This window comes from Primulina tabacum, chromosome 10 (assembly GCF_025594145.1).
Source record: "Primulina tabacum isolate GXHZ01 chromosome 10, ASM2559414v2, whole genome shotgun sequence".
Taxonomy (NCBI): Eukaryota; Viridiplantae; Streptophyta; class Magnoliopsida; order Lamiales; family Gesneriaceae; genus Primulina; species Primulina tabacum.
Window position 1 is genome coordinate 6,209,272 of NC_134559.1, and position 20,842 is coordinate 6,230,113.

A 20,842-nucleotide genomic window follows, 5' to 3' on the forward strand; every position below is an offset into this window, starting at 1 on the left:
ACGATAACGATATCCAATTTGAAAATGTTGGTATATACCGAAATACCGGAAAAATTTACAAAAATTTTAAAATATATAATATTTTAAAACAATAAATTATAATTTTTTTTTAAATGTAAGGTTTTTTTGGTTCGGTATACCGAAAATTTTGGTATAGCATCGGTATGAATTTGTTTATACAATAATTTAATAATAGATTAACTAAAATTAAAGAAAATAATTAAAAATAAAATGTTATATAATAATTAATAAAAAAATTAAAATTCAATTATGTTTTAAAAAAGTACAAATAAAAGAAAAAATAAATAGATGAGAAAAGAACTGAAAGTTTGTATTGAATTTGGGAGATTTCTCAATTAAATGTACATCTAAATCTTTAGGTTGAATCAAAGACTTTTGTTGACATTTTATTGTTGTACCTTAGACTATAATTCTTGTACTTAATAGAATTCCAAAGAGTCATTAAAATCTATTGACATTTTGAATACCTATAGACTTTTGTAGGGTTTTTAAAAGTCAAGTTTGAATACCACATGACTTTTTAAAATTCTATAAAAGTTTACATTGAATACCACTAAACTTTTATGGAGTATATAAAAGTCTAGTTTGAATACCTCTAGACTTTTAAACTCCATAAAAGTCATTAAAAGTCTATAACCAATACACCCCTTAACGTGGGAAGGTAAATTCCATATTCAGGTATTCATACAATGTTAAAAAGATATGTGTGTACATCAGACAAAAAAAGTGTAAGAATCTCTTTCTTTTCTCGTGTAAAACTAAGGCTACGACCCAGGAATCATACACACACACTCCTATCAAGATCTTCATTACAGATATATACCGAATACAACTAAAACAATACTCCTTATCAGACACAAACCATATCACAATCGACTCGATTCACACAGCGAGTATAAATGTACAAAGTTTCTCTTGCACAAACCAGGTGTTGGTGAGGCAGATTATATACAATAACGTATGGATTCTTAAGTTTTCTCCGTCCTGTCAGAGCCAGAAGTAAACCATTGCCTGTGTTTCAACATAAATGCATCACAAAATATCAGAACAGGTTAGTCTGATAACTTTGAAAAAGAAAGAGTCGCAGCAAAGAGTTCCCTGGATGAGTACCTCAGCAAGAAGATGATAGGAAGGGTCATCTGGCGCTTCGTGTTTCTTGATTTTCAAACTCCTAACCTCATCATGTAATGAATTTATTTTCACTTTGATCTCTTTCAACAATTTAATTTCTTCGTCTCTGTTTGTTGATGCTGAGTGTCTCTCAATTTCAATAATCTCTGATCTCATGTTAAGGTGATTCGACCTTGGACGAGATTCAGGAACATTTGTGCTCGTTTGGACTATAGCCAAGCGACAATCAATATCAGCAATTTCACTTGGTTTACATAATTCGTTTTCACGATGATTCGATTGAAATAGTTTCTTCAGCCAGTCCGGTTCATCTTTATTGCACAATTTTGAATGACCAGAATGTCCATCACTTTCGAGGCTCTCACTAACATGATGAAGTGTCTTCCGTCTGTCTTTGGTCGACGAATCACAAGATCTCAGGTTCTTGTCAACTTGTGGAACCTCGAAGACATCATGAACACTTGGAGGACAAGAATAATCAACTGTCGCACCATTTTTTGGCAAATCTGTGGGGCACTTGATCAGATCAATTTCATTCTCGACACCTAGTTTATTTGTGTCATAACCATTGCCGGTGCTTAACTGAGGTGAGGGCGAACGTGTTTCATACCTCAAGCTAGATGGATCACATAAAGATCCTGTACTTGGTCGTGAAGAAATCGATGACAGAGACCGCATCTCATTCTTGAAGTTTGTGTTATTACCGCCCGCTATCTCCTTCACCCGCTCGTCTAATTTCCTTATCTGTTCCCAGTAAGAATTGATGTCACCGGGAGTTGCGCTATCGATCTTCCTATCTGAATCTGATGACTTGTTATCATGTTCCTCCAAAATCTTACCATTTGAATCAGTTTCCGTGCTCATAGAACTCTCCTTTTCATGAACAACCTTCTTATATTTGAGTAGGTGAGGAACAGAATTCCTCCTTCCCAAGTTCTGAATGCTTGCTTCCCCGGCTAAAGTTTCGTTTCTTTGCAAAAGATTTTCGGGAAACTTTATCTCACCAACACCAGGATCAGCACAACCCATGCTCAACAATTTGTACCTATAGGCCTGAACTTGGTAATCTAAAGCAGTCACCTCCATTTCCTTCTGATAGATAATATCTTCGATTATCGCAAAAGATTCCTCCGCGTGACACATCTTCTCCTCCGACAATCTCTTGTATTGCTCTGCTTCCATTTTCACAGCAGCCTTCTCTCCTTGGAGACGCAATATAACAGATAAAGCTTCACTCGCCGCAGTGGCGGAGGCCTCTCTTTCCGCATCTAACTCATTGTAAAGTTTCTGTAGAAGCTGTTGCTGAACACAGAGTGTTTCCTTTAAAGCAGAAACCTCAACTTGGGACATCACCACGCTATTTTCAGCCATAACATAACAGATTCAGGAACATAAATGAGTCGAATTTTATCTGCGAATCGAGAAGGAAACATCATCCGACTCATCAAATCGCTGTGATGCATTAAAATTTGAAAGGTCTAGAAACACAAGCACGGTACCCAACCCCAAGTTCTTACTCAAGAAACTCAAATATATTCCCTAAGAGAAATCCTGTGTAAATGGTAACCAATGCTAATAACAAATCATGAAACCCTTAAAATTTAACAGACAAACAAGAAAATGAAATGGGTTCTCACCTAATCTGCAGAAAATCCGAATCATTCAAAAAAGCAAGCCCTTTGAACTCACAATTTCCAAAATCTCTCCTTCAAGACAACCTTTCCTTCAAAATTGCTCCAGTTTCCAGAAAAAAACAAAAACATCCCAACACGAATCTAGTTTTCTTCAGGATGAATTGTTAAAGAAAGGATCACGAAGATCAAATGATATCTGTAACGGTTTTTTCTTGCCTTCTCTTTCAGAAAAACGTAAAGCGCATACGGGAGAAAAACTTCAGCTTATAATATTAATCTTGATCTAAAAGCAATTATTTTTAACATTTAAATTATATTCATTTTCATAGGAAGAATCAGTCTTCCAACATTTTTTTTAAAAAAAATTGAATAATATCAATATATCGAATTTAAAGATATGGCAGCAAGGATCAGGCCCTTGTTACATGCATTATATGTAAGAAATTCATTAAAGATTTGAAAAGAACCCTAATTCCATGCTGCCAAAATCAAGAACAAAGATTATAATTATATAATTTATTATATCTTTTTATTTACTTGAAGTTATATGGGAAAAAAAACTTCTTCACTTGGGTAAAATATTTTGCTGAAAATTCTCACGTACACGTAATTTCGCACCTCTTATTTTACTTTCACCACTTGAAAATTGTTGGAGTTTCTTTATGTACAAATAACAATTATTATAAATAAAAAAAATTAGTCCTAAAAATGTAATTAAAAAAATACACAAAATCCCTTATATAAAATTAATGAGATTTTCCACCACTCATCCTATTTTTTTTTTTTTAAAAATCAAGTACATTTAATCCCCGTGTTCTTAAAACTCAAGCATAGTTACCCGATTTGTAATATGTTTTATGTCTGATTTTTTTTTTCTTTTTAAAACGAAGCTTCGGGTTTAAAATTTATTTAATTTTACGTCGAAGATTTTTAAATTTTTTGAATTTTCACACGGAAAACTGATAAGATTTACATCTACGTATTTATATTTACGATGTTCATAATTGATGAGTGATCCAAATGTTATGATATATTCAGATAGTGGCCTAACATGTGTACCAAGTTCTAAGTAATCTAATTGAATTAGAAATGCTTAAAACCATGTATGCTAGTTTGGTTGTCAAATCGTTTGGTTTTGATTACATAAGCTATCGCGTTCAAATTTAATGAACATAGAAAAAGGCGTAGGAAAAATCCCTATTAAATATATGTCACTCAACATGTCAGTCAGTTATATAATTACGATCAAAGGACTTTTCCGATCCATAAATTTCTTTGAATTACTTTAATCCACTATATTCTCATTTAGGAGACAATACTTGTATTTTGAATTAATATCATATAAACACGTCGTCCCGAAATACTAATCAAATAAAAATTAAATAGCTATATAAAATCAATTGTAATAATAAGTGTGATTTCATTGAATTTTCGAAGGTAATGTGAAACTCCAACCGGAATGGCGGATGCTGAGTACGAGTTATTTTGGATCCACATAGCAATGTAAAAATCGAATCGGTCTACGACAAGAAGAAAGCTGTAGGACGCCCAGTGGCGGAGCCAGTTCATTGGCACTCGGGCTAAACCCAATTTTTTTTTAAAAAAAATATTATATGTAAATAAAAAATTTATATCGGGCTAATATCAAATTAATCTAATACTATACAAAATTTACATATAAATTTTGTATAGTATTAGATTAATTTGATATTAGCCCGAATATATCAATTTAAAATATTAAAGATTATAAAGTTTAAAATTCTAACCTCGTTAAAAACATGTTATCGGCTCCGCCGTTGAGGCCGCCTTAGGCTAATTATTGCGGTTCCTTTCGTTGGCGCCTTAAATGAAAGCACAAACACGATCGTAATGTTCACCATAGTCCACAGATCATAAAAATACTACTTGTACACCTAATAAGTTAGGCACAGAATATTTACCTTTTAATTACTAATACACACACATATAAATATATATATATATATATATATATATATATATATATATATAATAGAAGATTTATATCTGAATGCCATATTTTTATTTCATAAAATCTATAGACTTAAAATTTGGTGTATTTTTAATTAAAATTTGAAAATGCAAAGTTAATATTTAGTTGTTATCTCAATATAGCAAGGTAATTGAAAATACTTGGCTGAAATGAAATGTCGTGTCTTGGACACGAGACTTAGCTCACCTCACTTGCAGTCAATTTTTTTTTAGAATTACCACGGCAGTTAATTCCGAAACATATATATTTTGTTATTTTCATTTGTGGTACAATTTTGATATGTTTAATCAAATTCAATAAATAAGCATCACCTCATTGATGTACACAGAAGTTGATACAGTTGGTGAACTGCATAAAAAAACTATATATATGACAAAAATTTGTGTGAGACGGTCTCACGGATCGTATTTTGTGAGATAGATATCTTATTTGGGTCATCCATGAAGAAATATTACCTTTTAGGCTAAGAGTATTACTTTTTATTGTTAAGATCGGTAGATAAAGATTCGTGAGACCGTCTCGCAATAGACCTACTCTATACATATAGTATACGGTGTGTAACTTTCCACGTCAAAATGCTCTTTTTCTTCAACTATTTATGCTGATTTGGTGAAAAAAGTTATTAATATTAATTATTATTAATTACACGTGGGGTCTCGATATCCAATTCAAATTTAAAAAAACCTTTATAATATATTTTCAAAAAGTCGTTAAAAGGCTGACTTTAACGGCTACCATTTATACGGGGGCCACGGTCGGCGGACGGACCCCGTCCGCATTACACCAAGTAGTCCCCATCTTTATAAGACATCTCATCTAATATTATTTAAAATGAATTTCAATGTTCTAATTAATTTTTCATTAATGTTTGCCTTGAACAGAAAAATTTTAAAAACATAGATTTAGATTATATTTTATGGTTAACATATTGAAACAATAGATCAAATTATAAATTAATATATTATACATTAGTTATATAAGGTAGAACGAATTTCGAATGACACAATTATCGAGTGTACTTGAAATTCATTATAATTAATATGAAAAGAGTGTATTTGAAGTTTATTATGATATTTTTCAAAAAAAAAATTGAAAATATTTGAAATCTACATATTTGAAGTATGACTTCTTTCGATATTTCATCATGGTTCTATCATCATACTGTGGAATGAAAGAAAATAAAATTATAAAATAAAATCCGAACAATTATAAATCTGCTATCATGTCTCCCCATAATGAGCTGTTCCATCTCCTTCAAATCTTCCCACGTTTCATCTACTCATTTATGCTTTAGTAAGGCAAGAAAGTAAGAAGAAACCACCCAAAAAATAATAATAATAACAATAAATAAATAAACATCACATAACATGATTTAAATAGAAAACAAACCATCAATCCATTTCCCATATTTTCAGCATCAAGAACAAGAACCATCGATTAGCATTTGAACGATCACATGTTTGATTATACAAGCAATTCGAGTTAGGAATAAGCGAACGATCAGAGGAAAATTATATGAAAATAATGAGCTTTTGCACATATATAGATGAACGAGCTTACTTCGACAAGCTTGAACTCGACTCACACCTTGCCCTATGAATAATCTAAACAGAACTTACTCTCATGAGATGTTATTTCATTCATGACGGAAGGTATTTTGATCCGACAGACGATAAAACTACTAAGACGTGCTTTTTTCGTCGTTAGAAGAAAAGTTGAGAGATACAGCACAGCCAATTAATACCAGCTTTGAGCCACAGCCCTATAACATTACATTACCAGAAGAAAGTTTGCTGTTGCACTCCTCCATTAAACCCAAATATCATTAATACATTAACCAAGAAACGGTTTTTAAGGTTCCACTTTTCTTGAGAAGCATAAAAGATACGAAGAATATTACCTACCTTTACGAAATCAGCTTGAGCTGACAGAGAATCCTTTGTGTAGCCTGCTTCCATAAGAACATGGGTAAGAACTTTCTGTATGAAAATGGCACCAATATCACGTGAAGTAGCATCAATCAGCCATTAAGGCAAGTAGGAGAACAACAATACACCAAAAAGATTAAAGGGAAAAAACACCATCATGTATTCAATGAAAGTTCTATTACTTGAAGCATGACCAATCATATATTTTTCATATTTCAACAACTTCGTTTTCTTCTTTAGATAACTGGACTACACTAACCAATAAATAAGAGTTCTTAATAGATTGTTCTTCCAGGAAATAGAAGCTTAACTAAAAAAGTCTCCATGTGAAGCAAAACATCAAGATTATGGTTTGATACAAAACTTTAAAAAGTTTCATGTAATTTATAAAGACAAAAAGACTGTTCTGATTTGAAAGAAAGTAGAAGCAAGACTTTGTTCCATTAACAGCGAGGCTTTGAGCTTTAAACTTTAATTATCTTTATCTTATAAGATTTTTGTGGGCTCAGAAATTTTCTTTCTCCACAATTTTTGGAAGATATCCAATGCAAGCGACAAAAAAACTAGATGATGACAATAGTAAAGCCACTCGATCTATCTATACGGGAAAAAGTAACCAGAGCAGGATGACTAACCTCTCTCTGTTGTTCATATGTAAACTGACCAGTTAAATCCCGGAATATGTCCAGCATTTCGTTGAAAGTAACCTTTCCATTTCCATCAGAATCATAAACCTTAAAAATAACTGGTAAAAGAAATTATATGCTAAATCAACTACAAGGGAAAAATGGAAACACTTAACAGCTTTAAAAGGAAGTGATACAAATTCTTCTCTTTTGTGAGTCTTACATTCGACTTTTTGCTGCAAGCTTGTTCCAGAACTGAAAGCAGATAGGAATGCTACAAACTCATTGAAATTAAGTCCATCCAACATCCTCAATGATCTCTGAGAACACAAAGGGCAAATAATTCCGACAACGCGTGACTTTATGAACGCGAAAAAACAGATTCACTTTAATCAGGTCAAGTACATGTTCAATTTGTTCTTCACACTTTGTTTCTCCTGGTAGCTAGTCTTTCTCACTTGCAGCAAAATAATGGAGGGCAGTCTTATAAACATGCAATTTACAGATATTTCATAAGCAAAGGAAACCACAACAGTAAACAGGGACATGATCAGAGAGAACTGGTTTGGAGCCGTAACAGTTTTTGTTCCCACAAAGTACTAGCACATGCTAGTATTTTTTCTAGTTGAAAAAACCTGCAAGGCAAGAACTCTTAGGCTAACTGGCAGTCGACTGTCAAGTCCTATATGATCACAGTTGATGCCCTCGTTATTCTATCCAATCATTAATATGCGGATATCATGGCTCTCAGTTCCAGCGGTTCTAACTTTAGACATTCATCACCTTTAAAAGAAAATACAGATTACCCTATTTCCCCCAATTCTTGACTTGGCACAACACCACACATCTAACATCAGAAAAATATCAGGTTCCAATCAATACATGCTCATAATGATGATATAACATCAAATGGTTTCATAAGTTCATCACTACCGACTACTTGGATCTACATATAACCATAGATTTTGTGCCTCTGCTCTATCTGTTGTTTCGTTTCTCGTATTAGTTTGAACATAGAATTCTGGACAGGAAACTACAAGATAAAAAAAGGGTTCCTATGTGGCCGTTCATATGACGAGAGAGAGGGAATTGATAGCGAATTCAGGTACAGTCATAATTTCCTCAGCAGAGATGAAGCCTCCTCCTTTCAGATCCAAGTGGCAGAACCTTTGATACTATGACACTATCTCCTGCTGTGAAACTATTAAACATGCAACACAGTCACTAAATTTTGTTTGAGAAAGTGTACGGAAAAGAAACCCATAAATCTACAATAATTTCGACCAACAAGATCATTCCAGTCCAATTACTACTGCTGACCCATGAGAAAGCATAAGGATAACGACCCAACAAATTGATAACAGAAGCAACCAAAAAGATTATTTCTTTGCAGTGTTCTAGGAACTGTCATCCAAAATACAACAGATCCATTAGAAACTACACAAAAGATAAGAAAAAGATAGCGATGTACGCGTAATTACATGCATGATTGCAGTGTTCTTGGAGTTCTTCAATATCGTATTGGGTGAGCATCGAAGAGGCGTTGCCCATTGTGCTGTGATTGAAGAAGCAGAAGGTCAAGGTGTGACTTTATATTCTTTACCTGAGGAAGCTATGGTTTCAAGAAAGGGCGATTCTGGATATTATAACTAATCCTCAATACTTTGATTGAATTCCAAACATGTCCAGCCTTATTTTCTCCCTCTCTGTTTGAAATCTCGCCGAATTTAAAAAATCGAAACAGAGATTTTCGGAGGTTAGCAACCTCTAAAAACGTTTGTTTAAAGGTCACCGAATACTTTGATAGGGAGTGTTGCACTAGAATCTAAGTTTTTTTTTGGTGGCACTGTTTATTTAAGGATATAAGTTGATTGAAGTTTAAAAAAACAAAATATCCAATATAAAATCTAAAAAATACCTTGTTCGAAACAGGTTAGTGGGATGGCTCGACCCACAGAAATACACACGGAACGAATAAAAAGTTGTGCTTCACCGTTATAAAAGCAATTGGTTTATATATTGTCTGTTGCTTTCTTCTGATGTGATTTTGCCATTAGAGTGCTCTGTCGGACTTGCACCGCAAAATAGCGATTCAATCCATTGCCGCAGATATTTAAACTAAGTCATTTTTCTTACTTTCTTTTAACTTAACAAGTTGGCCTGTGGACAGAACAGAACACCCTCAAGATTTGATAGACAATATTCAGGTAATTTGCCTTGTTAAATTACTAGAGGCCATATGCTCAATATTCAGGTATTTTGCCTTGTTAAATTACTGTAGGCCATGAATGTTTAATGTTTTCAGAATCTTGTAATTACGACTCTTCTCCAAAGTTTACAAAAATTCAATTAGAATTTTCCTGGCACTTCAGTTTTCTGGTGCTCAGTAATCCAAGTCTTAATTGTTTTCTTGGTTTTTCCCTTACTAAAACTATTCTGGTTCTGACCAAGTGTTTATGCTATAATCTTTTTGGGTGCAGAGAGGACGAGGGAAAATACCTGTGGCGGATTATCAGATTGCAGAGTACGTCACTCCAAAGGATAGGGATACAACCTCAAACTTGGATGTAACAAGTTCATTGGTTCATAGATATTTCTGTCATGATAAAATTTTCATTCTAAAACAAGAATTTAGCATTCGACGAAGAAGAGGCTAAAAATTATAGTTCACTTCTTTTAGATTTTGTGCCACGGGATTCATTGAAAGTCAAACCAAGTCTTATTTTTCTTATTAGTTCTAAGTCTGAACTATGGAATTGGGTCATTAGAGGCACAAGAAAATTTTGAAAGGGGGAAGAAGACGTTGGGTTTCAAAGAAACACACACGGCTGGCTCAGCTCAATGCAGTGAGGTCAAGTCACTTGACAGTATTAAATTTTTTGGACAAAATTTATTTGAAAAATAATAATTATTATTATTTTCAAATTATTATGTGAAAGATTACACTCATTCGAAAACTTTGTGTCCCTTGAACTAGTTTGTTTTCGAACCAAATGTTACATCTCTTCGTTTATCACAGAAGATCGTATTTGTCATGCCCCGAGCCCAGACCTGCGGCTGCGTGACTGCACAATGAGCCCCTATAGCAACTACTTCGTATTCGTGCCTCGCTTTACGAAAATGATTAACTCAAGTTGCTATAAAAGTCCATTGTAAGCCATTATAAACTCATTTTAAATCTTTCACTTTTAAGATGTGGGACAAGGGTATCACAATCACCCCTCCTTCAGAACGCGACGTCCTCGTCGCGGCCTGACCCCTCGATCCACCAGCACTGAGAATCTAGAGGTCCGCAGGTTCAAGAGGTGGCTCCATGCACGAGCACTTTGCCCCGCATAGCACTTATTTATTGGTGTTCCATGCCGGTGACCGGCTCTGATACCATTCTGTCATGCCACGAGCCCAGGCCTGCGGCTGCGTGACTGCACAATGGGCCCCTATAGCAACTATTCGTATTCGTCCTCGCTTTACGAAAATGATTAACCCAAGTAGCTATAGAAGTCCATTGTAAGCCATTATAAACTCATATTAAATCTTTCACTTTTAAGATGTGGGACAAGTGTATCACAGTATTTGTATCCAGAAAGTGGTGTTCTTTCTCCGCAATTGGTAAACATACTAAACACTCATCGAGAGATTTTATATAACTTTTCGTCTTGAGAAATATATCAATCATCCAGCACCGTATTTTTTTCTAGCAATTCCAATTGTGTGCTGCTAACAGTTCAGTATTTCAAGTTCACAAAGACAGAAATTGTGTGCATCGGTGTTGATTAGATTATGTACGCGACTTTGTACGTAATTGATATAACTAAAGAGGAAATTTCCAAAGACTTTGGCAAAAATATCATAATCATGTTTAATTAATGAACAATGCTAAAGGTACAACGAAATATCGTACAACGATATTTAAACAATTATATCATGAGATTTTGTTATTATATCACAAGATTTTGTTATTATTTCGTGAGATTTGTATTGAATTTATCATGAGATTTTAATAAACGAATTTTTTATTGAATTTTTTGTATTGTAAAGATTGTTATACAAAATTGATTGTACATATAGCATTAATCTTAATTAATTTCTTCATTTTTACCTGTCACTAGTAGTGTATATTAATTTTACACACTTGGCTTTCCAAAAATTAAATTGTTATTTCCATTTTACATTTTTTTTTCCTTTAATTTTATGCCCCACTAGAATGAGTTGTTTTTTTTAAAAAAAAAATTAATTACTAATGAGTTGAAAGGACAAGAATCATGAGTAATTTAAATTATAAGTTAAAAGACAAAGACAAACATCATTCTAAAATGATTTTCTTACAAAAGAGTCAAACCCCACTTGAAATTTATTTGTCCTAACCTTTTTTTTTGTATAGATAAAAAAAACTAAACCCATCAAGCTGAAAAGTAGGTCAACAAAAGGGTTTTTGGTTTTAAATATAAAAAAAATTAAAGAAATACATTACATGGAATTTTCCAAAAATTAGATCAATTTTATTTTCATCTTTACTGCTTTGCTTTTCTTGGTTGCCAAAAAAAAACAAAATTCAATAAAACCAAGTCAAGAACATGCCAAGGCATGAAAGAATTATCTTTGTTTGTTGGTTCATTTGGCACACAAGGTGCCCATCAATTAATTGCCTTTTGGTCCACTCCATAAATATCCATCTTCTCCATTAAATTTTCACAATTTACACTTCAACTTTATATTATTTAGGCCACTAAAATAGTAAAATGTGCTTTAAGACTTTCAGCCCCAACTTTATATTTATTTAGGCCACTAAAATGTGCTTTAAGACTTTTAGTCCCCAACTTTATAGTTAACTAATATTTTTGAACATCATCTCTATGGCACTATGTTCATCGAAGTGTTCAAACCACCTTTCTCTCCACATAACTCTTTGCCTCACAAAATTTTCAAAAAATTTCGCGCCTCTATGTCAAACAAACTATAACAATGTTCGGTCGGGTTTTGGATCCAACTCAAATTAACACAAAACCGATTGTGTTAGTAATTTTGAAATATATTTTTAATACGAAATTCGATACATTATTATGATATAATAAAATATATTCATTACATAAAAGGCTAAATAATATAATCACTGGTTTAATTATATAATTTATGTGTTTTAAATAATTGGTTGAAGATGTAGTTTCAAAATAATAATTGGTTGAAGGTGTGAAATTGATATATGATAAAATATTATAGAGATTATGAATGTATTAAAATGAAAAGTATGTATGTTACGAGACGATCTCACGAATCTTTATCTGTGAGACGTGTCAACCCTACTGATATTCACAATAAAAAGTAATATTTTTAGCATAAAATTAAAACTTTTCATGGATGATCCAAATAAGAGATCTGTCTCACAAAATACGATCCGTGAGACCGTCTCACACAAATTTTTGGCTAAAATGAATGAATTCTTTATATGACAAGGTTATTATGTGTAAATTTAGAAAAAAATTCAAGTCGACTGAGAGTTTACAACTTTGTTGTTATTTTCTAATATTCAAATAAAATTATTGAAACACAAGTATAATTTAATTTTATACTTGTAATACTTTGAAAATAATAATTAATTTGTTTTATATATTTGTGTTTATCAAGAGAGCAATCATAATATAACGTAAGAACTATATATAATTTAAAATATTTGAGTTTTACTATTACCACGTTATATCATATTAGCTATATCAGAATTCACAATAACGTGTTCGATTCTTATATACCGCAAAGAGTGCAGTTATTGAATTGAGACTGGAAAATCAATACAACACACGAATATAATGTAAAATTCCAAAAAAATTCGAAAATAAAAAAAATATCTTACTTAGATAATTTTTATTCTAATAACAAACATTTAATTAAAAAACTATTTATAAAACTCTTTAATAATAATATAAGTTCTAAACTTTTCATTAGACAAACAAATCAATTGTTTCCAATTAAATATATATAATAAATAAATAATAATGGCGCGAACACAAGTACACAACCGCGTCACCTCGAGCACTCTATCGAAACGTGAAATTCCCTCGATCTGAATTTTTATCATTTCAATTTATTTTATTTATTTTCATATTATATTTTGTTTAATCCCTTTTTGTATTTATATATATTGAGAAAAACGTGTGTTGATTTATGGTTTACGGAATTTTCAAACTTTCTGATCACGCGTCTTCGTCGCCGGAGAATCAGGTACGATCATCATGTATTTTATCATCATGTTTTTGGTTTGATTTTCATGAAAAGTTGCGATTTCTAAAATATAATTGATTTTCTCGGCGTGCAGCACTAGTTTGAATTTCAATCGTTTCGAATGATGTACTTTGGATTTGTTGACTTTTGATTTTTTTTTCCGGATTAGAAATGTGAGAAAATTCCGTTGGAATATTAATTCCGCTTACAGGCTTGCAGGATGTTGTAGAATATGAATAAATTTGACGTAATTCACTGATTTCGATTATGATGATTGTTATTTGTTAAGTATTGTTATTACTAAGTTTGTGAAGGTTATTTTTCGAAGACTATACAAGAAATGACCTACAGATGCTAGAAAAGTTCAAGAAAAAATAAACAGACTAAGGCAGATTATCAGTAAATTGAATCGTCGACGCAAAAAATTTCTGCCTTTATTCCCCGACATTTATGTATATGAAAGAACATATTTTTTTTCACATAATGATCTTAATTCATGTTTATTATTGGCTAATAGTGATTAAGTATTGATTTTTGTTGTTATGTATAATAATGGTACATTAAGTTCATGGTGAAGGACACTAAGCTCTAATTGCACGTGGCCTCCTTGGTTTCTGGGGTATCTGTAGTTAATCTGAACCGTTTTTCCTTATTTTACCACAGATAGGTACCATGTTGGACTCAAGAATAATATATACACGGCTTGTTTTTAATGTTTCCTGAACATTTATTTTGATTTAACTATTTGCTTCTCTGGAATTAATTTTTTCTTTAGTCTAATCATGAAAAAGTAAGATGTATTCACGTAATTAATCTTGCAATGCGGTTGACAGAGAAAGAAAAGGTATCACTTTCACCGAATTCCTTTCATGAAAAGTCGGTTGTGGGAAGGACGAACACACAGGGGCAGAGAACTCTATTATTAAATGTGAGTCTATTTACTGAATATGTGTGTGTTGCGTGTGTATTTGCTTGTGAGTTGTTGTAAACGCAGTTCCAATTCAACCAACCGTGGCATTCCCGTGAGGAGGGTGGACAAAAGGCTGGGGACCATGAACAAAGAGGAAATAAGAGAAGGAAATAAAATATAAATGGTAAAAGTGAAAGCAAGAAGAGCTTTCTTATCCTACCTACACCCTCCCATCCCATTTCCTATACTACTTTTCTGCACCCATTCTTCTCCTACTCTTTCCCTAATTTACCGAGGGAATGGCTAAGTTTACTGTATTTTCTCCTTATATTGTGATTTTTACTGCCTCCCTTTTTTTATTTCGTTTGGTATCCTCTTAACAATGTTGCTTTGGTTTGCGATCTGTCTGGATTTGGGTCAGGTTGGATGGTCTTACAAGCTTTCTTGATTGAAATTTTCTAGTTCAACTTCATTGAGATCTGGGTGTCTGTAAAGATATATTCTTTTGTGCATCTTTTCCTTTTTATCATTTCCGATTCTCTTCTTTTCTCATCTTCCCATCTGTGGTATCTTACTTTTGGCTGCAAATTTATGTGGCAGATTTTCAGTATGGGAAAGAAGATCCTGTAACGCGATTGGTGCAAGTAAGAATAGATTGATTGGGTTTTGTGAAAATATATGGAAAATACGTTCATAGTGGTACATAGTGTATGAAACGGGACGTCAATGTGGTGTATTTATGGATGTATCTGAATCAGAACGACTGCAGACACAATCTACAGCAGTGACATCGAGACGGCCACTCGTTCCAGCTGATAACAAGAATGAAACCACCCATCGCTCTCGAACCAGAGAAGTAAGTTCTAGGTATAGGTCACCTACACTCTCTGCAGCCAATGGACCAAAACGCTGCCCATCACCTAATCCCAGTAGGACATCACCAACCTCAACTGTATTGGCACCAAAAAGAGCTATTTCAGCTGAAAGGAAACTCCCCTCTAGACCATCAACACCACCCAGTCCAACCCCATCAACACCAATGCAGTATACACCTGCAGAAATGCAATTGGCGTCAAAAAAAGTGGTGGGCAATAGATTGCCAGAGTCTTTATGGCCATCTACTATGCGGAATCTCAATGTTTCTTTTCAATCTGATACAATCTCTGTTCCTACAAGCAAGAAAGAGAAGCCAGTATCTCATACTCTCACCGATCGTACACTGAGGTCATCATCTAATATAACTCGTAGACAAGCTGAAACACCTGCTTCAAGAAAGCCCACACTGGAGAGGAAGAGGAGTCCAATGAAAGGAAAGAATTCTGATCAATCTGAGAACTCTAAACCCGTTGATACCCTACATGCTCGCTTAGTCGATCAGCATAGATGGCCAAGCAGAATTGGTGGAAAAGTGTCTTCTGGTACTTTGAATAGAAGCATTGATCTGACGGATAGAATTAGCAGAACTTCATCTTTACCCCATTCAGGAATAGGTGTACCTTCCCTTCGGAGGTTATCTTTGGATGGGGCAAGCAAACCTTTACAAAAATCTTGCAGTGATTTGTTAGTGCTATTATCCCGTGATGATATTGGAAATAGATGTTCAATTGATGACAGTTCCCTGAGTAAACAAAAGTCCCGCTCTTCGAACTCATCAGATAAAGCACTATTGTTGAATACAGCAACTAAAGCTCAGTCTGTGACAAATCCTGGATCACGCCCTCCATCCCCCTCACCCTCTTTGTCTAGAGGGGTCAGTCCGTCTAGAACTAAGGCTACCAATCCTTCTAGGGCATCAAGTCCTGCTCACACTAGACCATCCAGCCCATCCAGACAACCTCAGAGTTCTGCTTCTGTTCTTAGTTTCATTGTCGATGTTAAGAAAGGAAAGAAAGCTGCAAATCACATTGAAGATGTTCATCAGTTGCGCCTGTTATACAATAGACACTTGCAATGGCGATACGCAAACGCCCGAACTGATGTTGCATTGCATTCTCAAAAAGTAAAAGCAGAGGTTTGAGATTATCTACTGAAACTTTAGCATGCCCTCAGTTGTTTCAAATACATTGAGTATCTTATTCTAGGTTAAATTTCCACTATTGACATTTTCTATTATCCACTTTCAAGTTAAAATTTTCAAGTTTCTTCTCTTATGTGAAATTGCTGACTAGTTGTGTTGTGACATTTTATGAGCACGATTTCTGATCTCCTGTGTTGTGGCATTTTATACACACTGTTTCTTATCTCCTCGTTAGCATATTTGAGCTCAACTAATTCCTTGTCTCTCAAGTATTACAATGAAACCGAAAGCTAACTTATATTGTGATGGCGGATGTGTTGTTTTTTTCTTCTTCTTTAAATCAAATACATCTTTATCTATTTATACACACATGAGTTGATTTGATGATTCAGGATATGCTTTATAGCGTGAGGAGGACAACTGTAGATATGCTAGACTCGGTAGTAGCGAAACGGATTGATCTCCAGCAGCTGAGCCTCCAGTTGAAGATTTACTCGGTTTTGAACAATAACGTAATCAATCTTTACTTCTTAAGATGTTTGACTGACTTAGAAGTTAACCTATTCTGCTTTATCAAACAAATTTATTGCTTAATCGACATGATTTAGTATCAAATGCATCTTGCTCTTTATGGATTAGATTCTAGGAAGCACAATATACATACCTCAAGCTTTATCTGGGAAAACATCTTGAGTTACAAATACCACAAATTTCTGGTGAGCAGAATAATTTATTTTTGACAGGGATAGAAGGACGACAAAAAATAATCAGGGACATGTGACTTTAACCGTCTGTCTTGTATAGAAATTGCTATTTGGTGACATCTTTGGGTGTTATTCAAGCATAATATCAGTTCTACTTACTGATGTATGTTTGTTAATTTCAAAGCATCACATGCCTCGATTAACTAGGGATTTCCTGTCGGCTATTTGGAATTCAAGGGGCTTGATTTAATGGAATATACCGATACTTGTGCAAAAATTCCTATTGTAAAATCATGGTTCCAAGGGAATGTTGTAGCGTCTAAGATTATATCAATAAATTCTTACAAATGGTGATTATTCACCTGATCTCATGGAATATGGTAGTTTCTGAGATGCGGCAGACCTATCCTTTTCGTTTGCATCACGCGGTGTTATTACGCTGAAGGGTATGACAGAGATGAGTCGCATGGATAATGATAAGAAATATCTCATGGAGTGGATGGAGGAGAGAAATTTCCAATAAAATGGTGGATTGTAAAGTTTATAAAATGAGATTGTCAGTTATTTCAGTGGCTGCAACAGTTAATTGTGCAGATAATTACAAGCTTATCCTTAACAGTTAGGCCGATGATAAATGCATACATGATCATAATTTATATGTTGTCAGCATGTTAATACATGTCTCTATTCGCATTAACCAGCAAAATGTCTCGATTGGTCCTCGTATTTTTTGATTGTGGTATTCCTACAATATGCCGATGCATGCAACTGCATTTGTTTGGCCTCATGACCAGTATTTGTAGTAAACTATTGGCTTTAAGTTTACTAACTGAAATGCAACTCTCAGCTGACTGGTCTTAATGAGTGGGCTTCAGTTGAAAGAGATCATGCTAATTCATTAACCTCAGCCATACAAGATCTGCAGTCTAACACCATCCGCATTCCAGTAGCTGGAGGAGCAAAGGTATCCAGCTGACTAGTCCTTGATGCTAAATTTTTTTATTGCAAACTTTAATTAATCAAATACTTTCTAGGGAGATATCCTGACTATCAAAGCAGTTGTATGCTCATTGGTGGACGTGATGCAGGCGATGGGATCCTCACTATGTTCTATAATTCCACAGGTCCGAGAAATTCTGCTATTGTACCTATCACATTCCATTGTTTGTTAACACAAGGGGGAGGATGTATTGAGTGCTACTCCTTTATCTTACTCCACAAAACTAATCGGCTGGTCTTCCTTTAGCTTACTCCACAAAATTAATCGTCTGGTCTACCACAAGTAAAATTTATTACCACAAATTAGTGAAATTCCCCAGCTACTATCTGCTATCGAAGGGTGCATTTTCTAGATGGACAACCTAGGGACCTTATCAGGCATGATATGTTGATTAATTTGAGTTACGCTAAGCTAATATAATAAAGCTTCTGACTATAAAAGGATAGTGAGCTGGATAGGGATAGGAAACTTTTTGCCTTGCAAATTATTACACTCTTCTCTCTTTTGGCTTGATAGCTAGCGGTTTAGCGGCAAAATGTTTAAACGCATGGTCTACCTAAATATTAAAAGAATTGGAACTTAAGAAGAAAGTGTTTTAACATTGTAACCTTAATTTAATCATAGACAATAATATTGACCCCACAATTAAATGTCTCTAAATTTGGGATATATAGTCATTATGGTGTCTATCACCTTGTAATTAAATACCATACCAGGCTTATGAATGAGACAGTACATAACTTAGTTGTTTAAATGTTTACAGTCAACCCATCCCAGAGCTTAAATGTGGTTAAAATTGTCTTTCTAGGGTTATGAATGAGACAACATATAACTTAGTTGTGTAAAATTTCCTATTCGTTGAAAGTATTCTTGTTTTCATTGGCTTCTGGGACATGTATTATTTTGATCTCTCGCATTTTCGATAAATGGAAGGGTTAGCATTGTTGAGTCCTTCCATCCCATTTTACATGCATTTTTATGCTCTCAGCATTAATTTGATTTTTAGTTGATTATATTCATCGTAACTTTCATTGCGCTTATGTGTGGCTAACTCTAAGACTTCAATTGCACATTTAGGTGGAGGGGATGAATCATTTGGTTTCTGAACTTGCTGATATAGCAGCACAAGAAAGAGCCTTGCTTGATGAATATGAGTCGCTTATGAGCTCTTCCATTGCATTTCAGGTGAGGACAAAGAAAATTTTGTTAGATAGATATCAAATTCTCTTTTTTCTTTTTCTTTTACCATACCCCTTATTGGCTACATCGGAAGTGTGTGTAAGATGACAAAACTGAAGATTATTAATGGTGACACGTGGGAAGTTCGTAGTGCCATGTGATTGTTCTGAAGTTGATTTTTCATCCTTATTAGCAGCTTAGAGCTCCTCTCTGACGTTAGATAAAATGTTAGAAAGCTTTATTTTTTCCTTCTCTTCTTTTCACCGGTTTAGATCGAATTTCATCCCTTGAGCTTACTTCCGACTGAGCAGTCGTCTGCCAGTTTCCCACTGATTATGGCTATAAGAAATTTGAGGATAATGATAAGAAATTTCTGATGTTCACCATATAGACATCATGAAAGAATTTGCCCCTTTTTTCCTGATGTTTTATTTGTGATTTGACATTGTACTTGTTGGTTTTGCGCTAACTGATGAGCTTGACTGCTGTGCCTGGGCAGGCAGAAGAGCACAGCCTTAGGACCCATATATTGCAGATGGAACAGAAACTATGAGAAATGGTGCATCGGTGTCTTTTTGGTATCAAGAATCAGGATTGGATCTTGAAGGGAGAAGCTCCCCTTCAAATGGAAAAATATCTAATTTTATGTGAATTCTGCGGAATTCTAATTTAGCCTGCTCAAGAAACACTAATCAACCTCGCTCGTCAAAATTCTTGAAATGTCCTTGATTAAGATCATTCTAGATTTTGAAGCAACACTAGTGCTACTCGTTAAAATTCTTGGTACGCGCCGCATTTGAGAAAACTTTAAGTTGGAATCTTCCGGATTAAGATCAGTCAAGAGTTTTTCCGAACTAGATGCTAACTGTTTCAGCTTTGTCCTGGACGACTGACTGCGACGGATGAGATATCAATTGACTGAGCAAGTTGTTTATTTTCTTGCTTTCTGACGATATCGTGGTTAAGGCTTTACCACGAGGCCTGATTCGACTACGATGACCGCTACTTCGTGTGTATAGCTGATATGTTCATTTTATTCATTTTTATTCGTTATTGTTAGTTTTTTTATCCTCAGGTTTGGTTAGAGTTTGTGATCTTTCTTGTTTCTTTTAATCCACAGGCTCAAGCTTCTATTATTTCCTCTTCATGTATTTAAACTAATCTTAATGGAAATGTAAAAGAAAGCACGGACAATTTCCAGGTTTTGCTCATTCATTAGGAATTGAATTTTGGCTCGGGTCTTTCCTCCTATGACATTAGTAAAAAAATTGTCGAGCACAACGAGTATAATATCCTTACCATAGATCCAATTAAATGTCTTGAATTTTCTTAAAAATAAGCGGATTTTTTTTTTTTTTTTTGAAGTGAAGGACGATACCTCCACTGACACTAAAAATTTGCAATCAATTTTTCAGCAGCAACTTTCAAATTAGAGTTTCAAAATTATTGTATGTACAAACCATAAAAT

The 20,842-nt window shown here is 34.1% G+C and overlaps 3 protein-coding genes across 14 annotated transcripts; 1 reads left to right on the forward strand and 2 right to left on the reverse strand.

The window, feature by feature from the left end:
- Positions 1–674: 674 nt before the first annotated feature.
- On the reverse strand, positions 675–3,278 carry LOC142505814 (uncharacterized). Of its 2 annotated transcripts, none has more exons than XM_075618925.1 (3): positions 2,790–3,278; positions 1,132–2,703; positions 675–1,032 (listed from the first exon to the last, which is right to left on the reverse strand). In XM_075618925.1, the coding sequence occupies exons 2-3, from the start codon at positions 2,521–2,523 to the stop codon at positions 1,009–1,011; spliced, it is 1,416 nt and encodes a 471-aa protein (XP_075475040.1). In that variant the 5' UTR covers positions 2,524–2,703; positions 2,790–3,278; the 3' UTR covers positions 675–1,008. The 2 variants fall into 2 exon arrangements, with proteins under 2 accessions (XP_075475040.1, XP_075475039.1); XM_075618924.1 differs by having other exon boundaries at positions 1,132–2,563; positions 2,790–3,277.
- A 2,624-nt stretch (positions 3,279–5,902) lies between these two features.
- LOC142506207 (calcineurin subunit B-like) lies at positions 5,903–9,180 on the reverse strand. Of its 2 annotated transcripts, XM_075619385.1 has the most exons (5): positions 8,833–9,180; positions 8,428–8,552; positions 7,575–7,671; positions 7,361–7,470; positions 5,903–6,776 (listed from the first exon to the last, which is right to left on the reverse strand). In XM_075619385.1, the coding sequence occupies exons 2-5, from the start codon at positions 8,464–8,466 to the stop codon at positions 6,573–6,575; spliced, it is 450 nt and encodes a 149-aa protein (XP_075475500.1). In that variant the 5' UTR covers positions 8,467–8,552; positions 8,833–9,180; the 3' UTR covers positions 5,903–6,572. The 2 variants fall into 2 exon arrangements, with proteins under 2 accessions (XP_075475500.1, XP_075475502.1); XM_075619387.1 differs by lacking the exon at positions 8,428–8,552 and having other exon boundaries at positions 8,833–9,179.
- A 4,182-nt stretch (positions 9,181–13,362) lies between these two features.
- Positions 13,363–20,510, forward strand: LOC142504836 (AUGMIN subunit 8-like). 10 transcript variants are annotated; one of them, XM_075617675.1, is made up of 8 exons: positions 13,363–13,564; positions 14,398–14,492; positions 15,075–16,485; positions 16,884–17,003; positions 18,043–18,159; positions 18,230–18,319; positions 19,273–19,380; positions 19,874–20,510. In XM_075617675.1, the coding sequence occupies exons 3-8, from the start codon at positions 15,214–15,216 to the stop codon at positions 19,925–19,927; spliced, it is 1,761 nt and encodes a 586-aa protein (XP_075473790.1). In that variant the 5' UTR covers positions 13,363–13,564; positions 14,398–14,492; positions 15,075–15,213; the 3' UTR covers positions 19,928–20,510. The 10 variants fall into 10 exon arrangements, 9 of the variants coding, with proteins under 9 accessions (XP_075473790.1, XP_075473794.1, XP_075473795.1 ...); XM_075617681.1 differs by lacking the exons at positions 13,363–13,564; positions 14,398–14,492 and adding an exon at positions 14,665–14,959 and having other exon boundaries at positions 15,075–15,118; positions 15,233–16,485; XM_075617679.1 differs by lacking the exon at positions 14,398–14,492.
- The last annotated feature ends 332 nt before the right edge of the window (positions 20,511–20,842 follow it).